At 42.4% G+C, this 13,244-nt stretch overlaps 1 protein-coding gene across 2 annotated transcripts in view; it reads left to right on the top strand.

Moving 5' to 3' along the window:
* si:dkey-34e4.1 (carboxyl-terminal PDZ ligand of neuronal nitric oxide synthase protein) overlaps window positions 1-10,656 on the top strand; it is a 69,188-nt gene extending 58,532 nt beyond the window's left edge. Inside the window, exons 11-12 of one of the 2 annotated variants that reach the window (XR_007937411.1) lie at window positions 4,079-4,359; window positions 8,429-8,551. Coding sequence is in view for 1 of the 2 variants with exons in the window: in XM_022219417.2 (XP_022075109.2) it covers window positions 8,429-8,987 (559 nt within the window). In the remaining variant the exon portion in view is untranslated. Of the gene's footprint in view, window positions 1-4,078; window positions 4,360-8,428 lie in introns of both variants that reach the window. The other variant, XM_022219417.2, reaches the window with a different exon arrangement.
* The last annotated feature ends 2,588 nt before the right edge of the window (window positions 10,657-13,244 follow it).

Here is a 13,244-nt window from a genome sequence, read left to right as displayed (position 1 = left end):
GCTGAGCTGGAACTGTCAGCCAGATTTACACGGTGCTACTTGTCATCGTTTGGAGATGGACGTTGTCGTTTTTGACAGTTTGCTGCGAGATTCATCTGTGCTTTTAGACTGTCAGGCTGAATGGGATGTCTGGAGAGCAGTAAAGTCAGCCTGGAAGAATAATGCTTGACAGGGACTTTCATCAGGCAGGGTTGTGCTTTTTAATACCATTAATAGAATCTTGCAGACACTTTGCAGACTCACGTTCATCCACCTACACTTCAACATCCCACACAGATATCTCACAGACAACTCTCTCTCTCTCTCTCTCTTTCTCTCTCTCTCTCTCAAATGAGTGTTGTGTTTTAATGTCTTTTCAAAAGCAGGATGCTTTTACAAAAGCCCAGTGTCCCCTCTCTCAGTTTAAACCTCCTACTTGCTCTTTTTTTCAGTTGCTTTGTGTCTGTGTCTTTCTATCTCGAAGGCTTCAGGCGAAACAATCTTAGATGTAACACTTCTTTTGAGAGATCCAAGTCAGATAGAGATGTTTTGCTGATTCTTTCTACTTGTCTCCACCTGTTGATCAGCTTATCTCCTCCTGGTTCCTTGCGAAATAAGAAATGCTCACTCTATTCTTGTCATTGCCTGCATTATTCCTGCTTATTGAATGGTGAAGTGAATAAACATGCTGTGCTCATGAGTCATTTGTGCTTCAGACACCACAGGGTAATTAGTTCTAACTTCTAAAGTGCCTTTGTTGCTCTGGTCTCTCTATTGATTTTAATGTGACATTTAATTAGCCCCACAATAAGCTGCTCCACGCAGTGAATAGTCTGACACATTTCAAGTGCTAGAAAAGTGAAACCTTTAAGGACCACACCTGAGGATTTGTACATTTCTACTACCCTCTACTAAAGATTTCCCAAAAAATAGAAGATTTACCTCTTACGTTTCAGGCAGCAGTTGGTTTTGATAATAGTAATTTCAGTTTTAAGCACAATTCATGTAACCCAAAGACACCTTATATAGTGAGCTAACAAAAGAGCCCCATTACAATTTTGTCGTATTAATTGTAGAAAGCATACTTTCATCCTTTTCTTTGGATTATCTGAAGCTTATCAGGTTGCAGTGGCAGCATCTTAAGCAGGTCATTCTAAACGTACCTCTCCCCAGCAAAGTTTTCCTGCTTTTCTTGGGGGGATTCCAAGGTGTTCTTAGGAGAGATAAGATAAGTAATCCTTCCAGATAATTCTGGGCCTACCCTGGAATCCCCTCTTGTTGTTAGTGCCTGGAAAGCCTCTGAAGGAAAGCACACATGAGCCATTCTAATCAGACACCTGCACCACCTTATTGGCTGCACTTTGTAAAGGTGACTCTGCCCTGAGCTCCCTCCTACTGTTCAAAGTCCTCACCCTATCTCTGAGGCTGACCCCTGCCACCTCACAAAGGAAACCCTTTTGGGTGCTTGTATCCTCCATCTGTTTTGCCTGTCACTTCCCATAGCAAATGACCATATTGAGGATTGAAACACAGACTGCCTTCTGGCTCAGCTCTTGCTTCACCATGATGGTCAGGTACACATTAGTGCCAATCCATCAGGCCCTTTCACACTCCATCTTCCTGTCACTCGCATACAAGATACTGAGATATGTAAACTCCTTTGGTTGAAGCAGCAGTTCACCCCCAACCCTCAGGACCAAACTACCAGTTTCAGCAATGAACCATACTCTCAGACTTGCAGATGCTGACTCTCACTCCAGTTGTTTGACTCTGCAAGCCACCCCAGTATGCGCTGGAAGTCCCTGGTTTCTGACTGTCTCTTTCAGTAGAAAGCAGAAACTTTTTAAAATCCACCTCTGTTCTTACGTCAGATGGATGGGAGTGGTTGGTACTTCTGTTGTACTTCTATAGTTTGGATGCATTAAACTCCTGTAGCTAAATCATTGGCACAAATGATTAGTGTGAAATTACAGTCGAAAATACAAGTATGAAAAATGAATGGGATGAGGTACCATCCACTTGCGTTTTATGTCGACTTGCAAGTACAGAGACCTCCTAAACTGACACTAAGTCAAGTACCACGAGCAGAGTGTGTCGAGACCAAACCGAGATTTGAAGGAGTTGAGACAAAGACCAAAGCAGAGCAAAACCGATACAAAACCAGTGCTAGTCACACACTCCATGCACACACACATGCAAACCTTTGCATTGCACCACTAAAACTAGAGAAAAATACAGTATCTACATATGTGGCTAATACATACAGCTAAGATTCACTACATCTCTTTGGGTGAGGGGAAGAAGGAGAGACAGCTGCAAAATGTTTGTACAGAAGTAGATTCCTTTTCTTTCATCTCTGACCAAGTCTGCGTCATTTCAGTAAGAGTCACATTGCAGAACTGACATGCTGCTGTTTTTTTTGTTTTTTGTTTTTTGCTGCTTGCAGAATAATTCCTTATAGTTTAGGTAGCAACTATAAAAAAAAATTTGGTTGACATTTCCTCCCAGGTGGCCTTTCTTTTAGTGGGTGTGAAGGGAAGCAAGAAGGGGTGACGTTTGTCCAATTTTGGGTACAACACTAATGACAAGAACCACTAACGGCGAGTGAAAGCTAAAGATTACATTTGTGAGAAGATACAGCTTAAAGCTGCTGTCCGGAGTTTCCGTTTGTTTTCAATTTATGTATCATTTTTTAACAAAGCTTAAATGTGTTAGTCTAGTTCGATACTATAATATAAAGTTAGTATAACGCGATATGAAAATTTATTCCTGAGCTCCGCCTTCCTCTCATAGACCCCCATGTTATTCCAAAAAGCGCCGGTCGCTGCCGACCAATCAAGTTCAAGCTTCAGCTTTGTCATGCTGTCAATCAACGGTTACGCGCACAGCAAGCAAGCCCATGCAGAGGTGGGCGAGCTACGCACTACGCAACCGCGCGCACATTTGTTTTGCTTGTGGAGGAGAGAGCATCAGAGATCAGCAACTTCCAGAAAAGTTACCAATCCCACGGCTTGTCAGGCCAAGAGACTGCAGGACGTTTTTTGGCTCGGGGTGCTCGCGTCGCTCCCCGACCACGGCCTCCATAGCCCGCCTGACGGCTTCGTTTAGATGCCCGACCTCTGGAGGAAGATGTTGGGGCGTCTGGGACATACTCTTCGTCAGAGGAGTCATGCAATTCTGAACTCTAGATAGAAATAAATAAACAATGTAACACATGTACACGCGTAAATGCACTAAGTTTGATAAACAACGTCATCGAGAGGGATACACGACTGTAATCACATATTGAAACTTTACTAGTTCGTCCTAGCAGATTCATGTTATTTTGGTATTAGGACAAGTTAGACTCAATACAGCATTCTAACGTAATTCCTTTATTATTTACTAAATGTACTAAATGTAGAAGAGTGGAAAACAGCAAAACAGGCAAGATGCTGCAGCACTCCGGGCACCCCTCTCAGGTACTCCACGCGTGCACAAATAAAGGGGCGAAATCAGAGGGAGGGAGGGTGGGACCACCAGTGTTTTGGGAGACGCTGCGAATCAAACTCCGGACAGCAGCTTTAAGAAGGAGACATTTTTGGTCAACTCTTGAGCAATTTCTCTTATGTTTTAGACATATTTTTGCTCCACTGCTCCAATTTGCACCTCTAACTGACGTTTTCTCAATGGCAACTCCAGCCAATGGCTCACTTTTATTATCGTATTTGGAGCCAACCTCCTCACTAATCTGATGGAATAAACAACACAACATTGTTAGTCCATTCAAATGACTTGTACTGTCCGTTTCTATCGTGGGTCGCACTGAGGATATCATTATGAGAAAATAGAAATCCAGACTGGAGAGAAAAATATTCCCAAAACCAGCAGCTCCACCCAATTAGTCACTACATTTCTGTTTGCCACTGTGTCTTTTTAGATGCTGCCACTGTGGGTGTCACAGTTGGAGATGTTCAAATCAAACACGCAGTGACTTTAATGAGCTAAAACATGTAGAAAAGAAAAAAATCACTGGTGTGGCCTTTAACTTCGCTAGTCTTGTTCCCTTACATAGCCCCTTAATCCTGTGTAGTCTAACTGTTGCCTCTCTTTGGTACAGGTGTGAGGACCCACTCCTGCTCATCCTCTTGCTCCTCTAATCATTCCTCAGTTCAGTGTGTCACTCAAACAAACAACAGATAGCAGCCCACTGCCTCTAACCCCTCAGCTCATGCCTTCCATCGTCCTGTCCTCATCCCCTTCTCATCATTTGCTGCACCAGCCTGCCTCTCCCTGGGAGCCTGGGGAGCTCTCTACCACTGCCTAAGCCCTCCTTCCTCTCCTCATCCTCCTCCTCTTCTTCTTCTCCTCTCTGCCCCTCTTCTCCTCCCTCTACTGTATGTGAGTATTACTCATGATAACCAGCATGTGGATCCAGTGTCTGTGGCACCAAGCATGGGACTGGGCATGTGGTGGATGCACAGTGTGGGTGTCGGCGGCCTCGTGCGCGAGTCTCACCAGTGATTTCTCTGCTAATGACTGCATAATAACCTCCATTTACATGCGGATGTGGTTCTGCTAATGCGGAACCGCATTAGCATCGGGCTAATCAGTGAGTCACACATGTTTTATGCACGGCAGCTGTGTCTGTTTGTCGCACTTTGCTGGACTGTTTTCATCTCTCGCACTTTGGCCAGGGCAGAAGAAACGCTCCTGTCAAGGTTTTGGTGTTATCTTGTCAACGGAGGTTCAGCCTGAACAGTAAAACTGTCAGAGCAGAGGTAGAGGCAGGAGGGAGGCGCATCTTTGTGTACCTGTCTGACACTGAGTGCTTTAGACTGTAGTTTGCGATACATTTCAGTGTGTGAGTGGCTGTTTTTTTGTCACGTGCATGTTTTACTTTACTGAATTGACCGTCTGCCAGATGGAGAACGGGATGAGCCCGGCCGCAGGCATACGGCATCAGAGGTCTCGCATACTGTTTAGCTGCATGTTTGACCAACAGCCAGTCAAAAAGCAGCGTATGAACTCATTTGACTGTGTAGCCAGCAATAAGTGACAATAATAGTCTTTAGCTAAATACAGTTATTGAAAACTTACGTTTGCTCAGAGCAGAATTGTATTCAATAAGCAGATAAGTGTCTCGTAAAAAAGGATTATGTGAATTTTCTGCTCTCTTCCCTTTGGAATTAATAAAGTTGATGTCAGAGCTGAATTAAACGCATAGTATAGAGGACGTGAAAAAAATATTTTTCCAACAACATTATCACAAAATAGAAATCTAACTTTGATCAAGATAACCCAATAATTTGATCACAGTGATGGATTACCTACAGCAGTACAAGCAAATGTCAATGTCTATGCTGGAATTAAATGAAACCAGTAGCTTATCAAATGATACAATAGATTCAGGCATTCAGATACTGTTCTTTGGTGGTAACTCGAAGTATATGTGCGCTGTCATAAATGGTCTGTGTTGTTAAGCTGCTAATAATCTCCTTTAAATTGAGAACTTATGTAGTCCAACTTTCTGGTATAATGAGCAATTCAATTTTATTTATATAGTGCCAATTACAGTCAAATTGTCTCAAGATGCTTTACAGAACGCATATGCCTGACCCCCAGAGCAAGCACCAAGGCAACAGTGGCAAGTAAAACACCCTTTTAACGGGGAAGGTTTGAGCCCTGTGCCATGTCATTGTCAAAAGACTGACCCGAGTCCTGAACTGCTCGATTCTGTACAAAATCATCCTTATCCTGCCCAATACCGAGATCGTGATTATTTGACAGAATTCCTCATTGACTTTGGAAGCACCAGGCATTTATTTAACTACAAAAACAACTTGTCCATGGATATCTTTGATTTCTAAATACATTTAAACGCAGATGTCATCTTGGGCATTGGGAAGCACTGATAGACATTTTTCACTGTTTTCTGGCATTTTATAGACCAAACAACTAAGAGATTATTGAAGAAAATTACATGCAGATCAATCTACCATGAAAATATTCATTGGTTGCAGCTTTCCTGACTGGACCAAGCTATCTGAGATTGAATGAATTTCTTCAGCGCTACGGTATCGTGACATGTAGGCAGGATTCTGACTTACAGACACTCAGATCACACCATTGGCTCTTCAACCAAGAATGAACACCAAATGTCTGAATCTGCACTGCCTCCTGTACTGAGCAGGCTTACTTTTGCAACAGCACATCATCAGTGCAGTAAAACTAACCGGTCTGATGTTCCCTATTGAAGGGTCAACAACCCTACATTTGGTGAACTTTTGGGCTTCGGAAACAAAAACACATTGCTGTGGACAAAAGGGATGTGCTGGATTTGTAGCACAAGACAAAACTGAAGAATCATTAAAGAGCAGAATGCAGCACAGTAATAATTTTATCTCAGTTATTTTATTTTGGAATCATTGGATTAGTCCCCAGCCTTGCTTAGCTCGTCTGAGGTTTTTAAAATTCCACCTAGTGGTCCATACAGTGTAAAATTACTATTTTGTAGCAGCACATATAGTCTAGTATGTCAAATATTGCATTGCACTTAAAGAGGAACAAAATCAAACATAGATTTTCAAGCATTTCCATTCAGGTAGCAGCAAGACGGACAGATTTTGTCTATATTTGAAATTTACATCACAAATATTATTGTAAAGAAATGACAGACATAGGGATAGAAATCATGAAATTACATGATCAGAATCTACTTTTACAGCAGCTCACCTTTTCTAACTTGTTCTATAGCGGTGTGAGACAGAATTTTTAAAATAACTCGACTGGAAAAGGAAAGGCTGAAAGAAAAGGACACCAGCAGCTGAGGTGCATGTATCCTGAATGAGACTAGAGAGAGATGATTATGGTGACAACGATGCTGTAGTACAAAGAGAGGAAGAATAATGGAAAGTAAAAATGGCAGCAGAGGGAGATAGGGCAGTGAGACGGAGAGGGGTGTGACAGAAAAGAGGAGTGCTAAGTCCAAGGTATGATAATGAGGGGAAAAGGAATGAAGCAGCCTGCTCCTTCATCCAGCATATCCACAACTCAGCAGCATGCACATTCAAAAATAACAGCACATTAAACCACAGTAGAATGAACCTTTAATTGTACTGTGTGTCTTTAGAAGCCACAAAGAAGCCATTACCCCCAGAGGAGCACAATAGGAGTATTCAAGGGCTGGGCTTGGTTTTAAAGGGAACTATGTGTGCTCCTCTTACATTCTGGGTCATATCAGGTCATATTCAATTTAAAAAAAGTTCTGAACAACTTGGAATTCAAACCTGATGATGGCTGTCATTAATCCTGAGGGAAATGTGAATGTCTCTACCAGATTTTATGGCAGTGTGCCCAATAGTTGTTGACACATTTCATTCAAAACCGCAAATGTCAACTTCACAGTACAGAAAAAGTCAAGGGATCACCAGAGTCATTAGGATTCATCCCCTGGGTAGCTTTGATGTATGTGCCAAATCTCACATTGGTCCATGCGATAGTTTTAGCAACATTTCACTGAAAAGAAAAAAACAATGTTGTGGTGTTGCTTGAGGAAAAGACAGGGGATCAATCAAAGCCTCGGTCTGTGGGGACCACGAATTTGCTGCACAAGTGTTTTTTTCTGGACGAAAATTTTGGGCCAAGCAATCAATCACAGTGTCATCCCCAGAGCCACTCCACAACAATGGCAAGTCAAAACTAATGACACCCTTCGTGGTTTTGGAATCGACTTGACTTTTACCCTACTGTTTGCCTCCATTTGTTAGCCCCCCCCCCCCCCGCCATTACAAGTCTGTCATTACTGTAGCTGTCAACATCACTCTGGTGCAGAAGCGGAGACAGTAAATACATGATTAGGTCACGTAAGTTCATTACTCAGACCAGGATTCAACCACGGACCAGATTTCACAGGGGAACGAAGTTAGCAGCCGCCGGTATCATGCAAGTGGGAGGAGTCAGGGAGGAAGCGAGGCTTGTTATCGGGTGTGTGTCAGGAGTCATTTTCCAAGAGAATGGCTATAATTGTGTGTGGTTGTGCGCACTGGTGCATGTCACAGCTTTACTGTGGTAAAAATCAGAGACTGCAATGTGGCTATTTCTGGAGCCGTTTGCTCGCTTCCTTATCCCCCCTCCCTCTGTCTTTGGCTCCCTTTCTTCTCTTGTCCCTCTGTTTTCTGAACTGGGGAGCTGTGGGACGTAGATAAGTTCCTAGACAGCCGAAACAGCAGGGAGCCAGAGAGGGAGAGAGAATCACTGTCTTGTGTAGTAAAAGCTTGTGTCACTGTGCACTCAGGTTAATGGAGTATAGTTTGCCTGATGGAGTGCAAAACTAGCTCGAGGCTTATTCCTATACTCCTACGTGGGAACATGAATGAATATGAATGAGCAAAATAAGAATTAAACTGATTCCAATGAAGGGGTTTTTATGAGACTTCACTAACCGGTCCCCCTGTTCTCTCCCTGGCAGGTGTGAACAGATAATCCCCAAACTTGACCCTCCTCCACCCTCCATGAACCGCAAGAGGGCGAGCAGGACATTGTCTCCGGGATCAGAGGTCATAGCTGTGCCCACGCCTGGAGAGGCCACCGCTAATGATGCAGCACCGAGCCGCAGCAGCAGCCTCTCTTTCCCAGACATCACCCCCAGCTCCCTGTCATCTGCCGATTTCCACTCCCTCAGCAACGGCGAGAGCAGCTCCTGTTCGGCCAGCGAGGACTCTGGCGTCCGATCCGAGACCAAGTCGCTGCTGTCGCCCCTGCGTGACGACGACGACCTGTTCGGGGACCGCGGGACGTTTTTAACGGCCTCCAGCGGCTGCGACAGCCCCGTGGAGGAGGGAGGGGAAGTGTTGCCATCCGAGTCGTATCCTGCCGGACCCCCCACCCTCACCTCACATTCGGACACCTGCGATCACCCACTGCCTTTCTCGTCTCCTATGAATGATACCTGCCTCCATATCAGTTTCTCGGAGGATGAGCTGCTGGAGAGCAGCCAAGAGGACCCTGCTGTCCCACAGCGGAGTTAGGAACATGTTCCCCCTTTTAATCCAATACTTACTGTCAGACCTCCTATGTTTGCACTGGGCTCCATTTCAGGACCTTTAATTGTTTCATCCACTTGTGACACAGTACAAACATAGCATATCCCAGTTACTGAGAAGTACTCTATTGTATAAATTATTAGCCAATGGACAGATTTAGTATTTTTGTAATGGAATTAATGATCTAATTTACTTTTTAGTGGCTAGAATGTTAAGCAGAATACATGTAGCAATTCTTGCACTGTTAAAGTCACACATAATTTACCGTAGAGTTGAGAAACAACAAGGGAACACATTTTATTTTTGCTAGTAGTCATTTAAAACATAATTTTGTATGATGCTTCACTGTGGTATAAACTATTGTGGAAATCCTATTTTCTGCAGATTTCAGAGTGACACATGCAAATGTTGGTGATGTTGGGAAAAGCCTCTATTTCTGCAAAGCACCTGGAGGGATGATGGAAAGAAAAGAACAAGAAAGTCAGAAAAGGGGAAAATGTGAGGATAGAGGTGAGCAGATGTAGCTGTGTTTTGGTTTCTTCACAACCATTTGGGGCTGTGTGTAATGTTTCTGTGCTGCCGGAGACAAGTGAGTTTTAGAATGTGTTTTCTTGCTCTCTTTTTTGGGGTTTTCAGACTTGTAGGCCTTAAAATAGTGCTGGGAAAGTTCGTGAAGGTATTTTGTGTTCTGTATTTCATCAATTTTTTATGTAGAATGGCTGCAGTCCTTTGAAAACAAAAGGGATCGTGGCATCACTTTTAAAGTATTGTAGTTTTAAGAAATAGTGGGTGAAGAAAGTGTTTCTTCAAACATTGACAGGACGAGCGAGTAGCCATGAAAGCTTTGGATTGCACCTGTCTGAGTGGGGAGTCTGTGTTACTGTGAACCCTGAGACTCTATAGGAAGATAATTGGATCACAGAGGACTCTGGAGAAAGACAGTGTTCTCTTTTGACATATGTGTAATTTAACCTGAACGGTGGTACCGTTGTTTTAACTTCATTAACATACATCAGTGTAGAGCTACAACAAGCTGTTGATCAATTAGTTGATAAACAGAACATAAATTTGCAATTATTTAAATTATTAATACATCTTTAACATCAAAATGGTAGATCAGTTGATTCTCTAACAGCTGTTAGTTGCAGTCTTGTATAAATATATAGAAAACAAGAGTGTTGTTGAGCTGAATATATGTGAAACGCAGGTGAAATTAAATCTGATCAACAGTTTTAGGTAAATTTTTGGGCAAATATGCCAAAATGTCCTGATTCCTGCTTCTAAGGGATGAATACTTACTGAACATGTAATGCCTTATATTCAGTATAACTGGTGGAAAAATAATCAGCAAATGACTGATAATGTTTGTCTGTTCCACTGACAGCAGTAGCTGTTTAAATTTACATTTAAAGGGATTCTGCAGCTTAGTTAATGGTGTTGAATTAAGTGTACCGGGGTTACCTTTGACGGGTAGAAGTGAAAATTAATGAACTCGAGAGTTAAGCAGATGAGGTGTTGCAGGGGTGTGAAGGTGCAGGTATAAAAAAAAATTATACTCCGAAAAGAGGCTTTTCCCAACATTGCATGTTGCAGGGAGCTTAACAGCAATAGCACATGGATGAAAAAAATAATAAAGAGGAATAGTTGAAAAGCATCCGCAAGTAACTGTGTTTGTTTTGTTCTTTTTCTGTTTGCACTATATTCCGAAAACCACGATCAGATCCTATGGTGTTTGCACAGAGGATAATAGAAAAGGAAAAGTATTGTGAAACTAATGCTTACTTTACTGCTGAAATTACCTGTCATCACATGTATTTTATTCTGCTGGTTATCTTTGTTCTTCCACCTCTTCTTCAATATAAATTCCTGTAACCACAACACAGTCAGCATAATTTGATCCACGCATCGAATTGAATGCACCGCTGGATGATAATGCTTCAAATAGGAAAGCATCCACACGTAGTATTCAGGTGCAGCTGAGGAAATCGTAACTGGAAGCTCACCGATCATACACTAACAGTGCTGCCACAGGCTCATTAAAGAAAGAAATGCTGTTTTCCTCATCTCTTCACTGTAAATGGGAACAAGATTAGCCTGTCTACTCTCCTCTTCTGCCCGTTTTCTCTCCGCATTTATTATATCTCATTGCATTCACATTTGACATTAAAAATTCATGTCTTTCAGACTTTCTCCCACATGCGTAACATTTTCCAGGCTCGTTGAGACTTTTTTGATGCTTACTTTGAGCCCTTTTCCTCCAGAGGTGCCTTTTCAAAGGTGAGCTGTTTCGTCTCCATGAGCCTACAAAGCTCGCCCTCTGCAGCGAACATCATCGCTGTTCGGCAGGAAGATGTGACTGACAGGCTTAATGTCTTCAGGGCCTCAGTGGGTTGCAATTATGAGAAAGGAGACAAACTGTATATCCTTGAGCTCTAAGGTGTTAGCACTGCTCCCCATGCACCACTTTGATCTGAGGAGTGGGAACATCTCCTCTGGTAAAGTCTGAACAAGAGGATTGAAGTGCATGGTGGGGTTTATTTGTGGCATAGCGGCCTGAATCTCCCTGTGTGTCCACCATTAACATGGAATCCCCCAACTAGATAATCAATATTGCAGAGTGTCTGTGCGGCTTGTCCCTCCTCTCTTCTTCTTTCTCTCCAGAGAGGTGGTTTCCATCCTGTTCAGTGAGCCTGTTCAATACCAGACAGCATCTGATCTGCGATCAATCTAACGTCGCTCTCAAGAGCCAGAAGGCAGCTTGACGCCGAAGTCTTGACTCTGTGGCTTCACATAGCTGCTTAAAGTAGATGGCCATCGCCCTTTATGTGCCCATTAATGCTGCTGAAAAGTCATTAGTCTATGTATAGACCTGAGCAAGGCTGCCAGTGATCAAAGCTTCATGTGAGAAGCTGCTGATCACACGGAGGAACTCGCCTAACAGGCCAGATGCTTATAGTAACTGCCAGAAGGAGGAAAAAAAAAAAGGTGAAACAACAGATCTGGCTTTCTTGTTACTTTTTTTCTCAATCATTCAAACATTCTTACAGTTTAGTTGTGATATCGTAGGGCTGCCAACTTGTGACCAGACCTGAGTGAGATTTGGTTTGTGTGGGATGCTGACACAGGGTCTGGGGACCCTCCCCCAGAAGATTTTGAAAATTATTGATCCTATTTCCTACATTTTGGTGTAATTTAAGAGCTGTTAAAATCTTATTATAGAGATAACATTAAGGGATCATAAAAAACATTGAGCTTAAAAAAAAGGCAGAAAAAAACAGAGCAAGGGCAGGCAGTACTGAAAATGGTTCTTCATGTAAAATATGGATGAAAGTTCTGTGGCTGGATGTGCACAACACATTTCAGTATTTAGCATAAATATATGCAAAATTGAAATGACTCCAGCAACCACTTTGTAACATTTGTCTTGGAGGATTCTAATGCACAAACTCAACAGCTTAAAGTTCACCACATCAGCCAACTAAACAATAAAAAGTGCTTAAGCAAAAACAAAACATATCTTCATAATTTAAATGATACATTCACTGAACAGAATTACAATCAGACACTAAACTCTCTATTAAATGTCAAAACGTTTAGTCAAGTTAGTGGAATTACGGATAAACAATGTTTCCAGGTTTCTCTGACAAAATAAAAGCCGTGATTTGTTTTATGAGAAAATTACATGATTTCAAAAATGTGACTTTGAAAATGTAAATCAAACTGTAATAAGTGTTAGCTAGCTGCTCCACTTGTGAATATTTTTGTTCTCGTCTTTGTCAAGCCCAAACTAAAAATTAATCCATATTCTGGCTACATTACAGACAACAGCATCTCTGGAGTGACCGGAAGTTAGCCGACCTAGCGGAAGTGCTAATGAGGTCTACTCTGGCACGGACTACTACTGTCAGACATGTAGCTTTTAAAATAAATCTTCTGCAAGACACAGAGCTGTAGCTCCGTTTCAGTGGGAGGTCTAATGTTTCTCTGTGCGACAGTGTCCTCTTGTTCACTGCGAGCTGTAGCCATAGATATATTTCTATGTACAATTCTACAATTTCATTGAGCAGACGCTTTTGTCCAAAGCGACGTACAACAAAAGCAAGAATTCAGACATAAGGAAAAACCTCTAGTAAGTGCAAAAGTGCTTCAAGTGTGATTGGTCAAAGGTGTTGCCATCAAGTTGCAGAAGAATTGCCAACACCCCCCCCCCCCCTTTTTTTTTTTCCAACTTTGTCAGCGCTA

The sequence above is a fragment of the Acanthochromis polyacanthus genome, chromosome 18 (genome assembly GCF_021347895.1).
Source record: "Acanthochromis polyacanthus isolate Apoly-LR-REF ecotype Palm Island chromosome 18, KAUST_Apoly_ChrSc, whole genome shotgun sequence".
Classification (NCBI taxonomy): Eukaryota; Metazoa; Chordata; class Actinopteri; family Pomacentridae; genus Acanthochromis; species Acanthochromis polyacanthus.
This window is presented reverse-complemented; position numbering and strand designations above follow the sequence as displayed.